Here is a 2986-nt window from a genome sequence, read left to right as displayed (position 1 = left end):
AGGGAAAGGGCACAGTACAGAACACTAAAAATTTTTGAGTCCATTCTTTGAGGGGCTGAGTAAACATCCTGGTCATTAGAAGGGAGTCACACAAGCTCATTGGCTATTGACTGAATTGCTGCTGCATTCCATCTGCACTGCTGGGCCTCCTTCCCTTCACAGAATTGTTTTGGTTGGAAGAGATCTTAAGATCATCGAGCCCAACATTAGGGGCTGAGTAAACATCCTGGTCATTAGAAGGGAGTCACACAAGCTCATTGGCTATTGACTGAATTGCTGCTGCATTCCATCTGCACTGCTGGGCCTCCTTCCCTTCACAGAATTGTTTTGGTTGGAAGAGATCTTAAGATCATCGAGCCCAACATTTCACCTAGCACTGCCAGGTCCCCACTGACCCTTGTCCCTCAGCACCACCTCGACACAGCTGGGAAACTCCTCCAGGGATGGGCACTCCACCACTGCTCTGGGCAGCCTGGGACAGGCCTGCACAACTCCAATGGGACAGAAATGGCTCCTCAGGGACAACCTCAGCCTCCTCTGGCACAACTAGAGGCTGATTTGTCCATCCTCTTGCTTGTTCCTGGGAAGAAGAGACTGAAACCTCCTCCCCTGGCCCCCCCAGCTCACTCCAACCTCCTTTCAGGAAGTTGTAGAGAGTGGTGAGTTCTCCCCTGTTCCTCCTTTGCTCCAGGCTCAACCCCTCCAGGTCCCTCAGCTGCTCCTCTCGAGCCCAACATTTCACCTAGCACTGCCAGGTCCCCACTGACCCCTGTCCCTCAGCTCCACCTCCACATGGCTGGGAAACCCCTCCAGGGATGGGGACTCCACCACTGCCCTGGGCAGCCTGGGACCGGCCTGCACAACCCCAATGGGACAGAAATGGCTCCTCAGGGACAACCTCAGCCTCCTCTGGCACAACTAGAGGCTGATTTGTCCATCCTCTTGCTTGTTCCTGGGAAGAAGAGACTGAAACCTCCTCCCCTGGCCCCCCCAGCTCACTCCAACCTCCTTTCAGGAAGTTGTAGAGAGTGGTGAGTTCTCCCCTGTTCCTCCTTTGCTCCAGGCTCAACCCCTCCAGGTCCCTCAGCTGCTCCTCTTAAGACTTGTTTTCTAAACCTTTCACCATCTTTGTCGCCCTTCCCTAGACATGCTCCAGCCCCTCAATGTCCTTCATCCTTTGTGACTCCAAGGGGACATGGACAATGCTTCGGATTGACAGAGATAAGGGCTGGTGCAGCTAAACCTTTCCGATCCTAGGGAGACAGCACATAGAGCTGCTGTAGCTATGACTAAATGCCCTACAGCCTGCTGCTCACTGACCTAGGACTGTTAGAAGAGCACTACCCATCCAGCAACCTTCCCTTGCCAAGCAGAGTCGCTGTGGGAGCCGACTGTAATGTTAATCAGCAGATTGCTCTGTTCTGCAGACATGGCCAAGCGATACCACAAAGTGGCCAGAGTGAACCTCATGGAAAACTGTACTCTAGTTCTCCCTATGCCTGCGTGGCTTTACTGTGCCAGAGCTCCCCGTGCCGAGCTCTGTCCGTCGCCTACAGGCAGCAAATCTGTACCTATATATGGCAGTGAACAAGTTACCTGTAACTTGAACTTGGAAGCTGAATGTTTCTTTTTTCCCTAACCCGTTCTGGAGCTCAATGGTGTAGGTGCCACTGTCAGTGAACGCAGCTGCAATGACCCGCAGCTGGGTGATACCATCTTTGGTGGTTATCGTAGCCCGCTTTGAAAGGGGAAGTCCATCCTTTAGCCAAGTCACCACTGGATCTGGAGATGCCTGTAAGAACAACACAAGTTACAACCCGCTTGTTTTGGCTCCAGTTCGTGTCTTTTCATCTTTAGTTTCACTATCTTGTCCCTAACGTATACCTACAGCACCCAGTAAAGTAATATTTAGAAATACAGGTCCAAGATGGATCTAAGAGCCCTGGAAAAAGGGCTGTTCTAAAGCTTCTATGTCACTTTTCTCTTTCTCTGTGATTTTTCACACTGTTATTCTATTGAGGTGTTCAAGTATAACTCTGTTAAACAAGGTGCTAGATCAAGAACAACAGATAACATCAGTAGTTAATATCTTCTACCTTTAAAAAGGTCTTTAGGAAAAAAAATCCTCAAAGTCTTTATTTCCATTGTGCTATCTTTGGTCTCTGTTCTCTAAGAGAGAAGGACAAAGGCCAGGAAATACACACACTTTGTCTTCGTCAGCGCCTCCTTGATGTCCCAGACTTGTGCTGTTCCAAGCTTAGGCCTGTTTCTCAAGTCCTACAGCTTAAGTCCTGCTGCTCAGTAAGAAAAACACAAGAGGATGTTGCTAGAAATGCCAGCCCAAGGGCTTCCAAGAGAATCAGAGGGAAACTGACTGATATTTAAACTCTGAGTATCGCAGATTATCATCACCAGGTGATATGGCTGGAGGAACAGCATCATGCCTTGTGTGCAGAGGTTAAGGAATGACCATTAAACACTAATGCCGAGAGTGACAGCAGATGGATCAATGGGCCAAGGCCAGCAGTACGAGGGTCAGTAAAGCCAAGTGCCAGGTCCTGCTCTTGGGTCACCCCAACCCCCTGCAATGCCCCAGCCTGGGGGAAGAGCAGCTGGAAACTGCCCAGGGAAAAGGATCTGGCAGGGCTTGGTGACAGCAGCTGAAGAGGAGCCAGAGTGTGCCCAGGAGGCCAAGGCCAACAGCATCCTGGCTTGTACCAGCACTGGTGTGGCCAGTAGGAGCAGGGCAAGGATTGTCCCACTGGACTGGGGGCACTGGGGTGATTGCATCTCAAATCTTGGGTTCAGTTTTGTCCCCTCACTCCAAGAAGGACATCGAGGGGCTGGAGCATGTCCAGAGAAGGGCAATGAAGCTGGTGAAGGGATTAGAGAATAAGTCTTAAGAGGAGCGGCTGAGGGACTGGGAGGGAGGAGCCTGGAGCAAAGGAGGCTCAGGGGAGTTCTTCTGGCTCTGACAACCCCCTCA

General features: G+C 51.0%; 1 protein-coding gene across 1 annotated transcript in view; it reads right to left on the bottom strand.

The window, feature by feature from the left end:
- Positions 1-2986, bottom strand: part of IGFN1 (immunoglobulin-like and fibronectin type III domain containing 1) — a gene marked incomplete at its 5' end in the record, with an annotated part of 11591 nt that overhangs the window by 1274 nt on the left and 7331 nt on the right. Inside the window, one exon of the mRNA XM_010146029.1 lies at positions 1597-1792. Coding sequence (XP_010144331.1) covers positions 1597-1792 — 196 coding nt within the window. The remainder of the gene's footprint in view (positions 1-1596; positions 1793-2986) is intronic.

Source organism: Buceros rhinoceros, unplaced genomic scaffold (assembly GCF_000710305.1).
Source record: "Buceros rhinoceros silvestris isolate BGI_N320 unplaced genomic scaffold, ASM71030v1 scaffold382, whole genome shotgun sequence".
In the NCBI taxonomy this organism is placed as follows: Eukaryota; Metazoa; Chordata; class Aves; order Bucerotiformes; family Bucerotidae; genus Buceros; species Buceros rhinoceros.
This window is presented reverse-complemented; position numbering and strand designations above follow the sequence as displayed.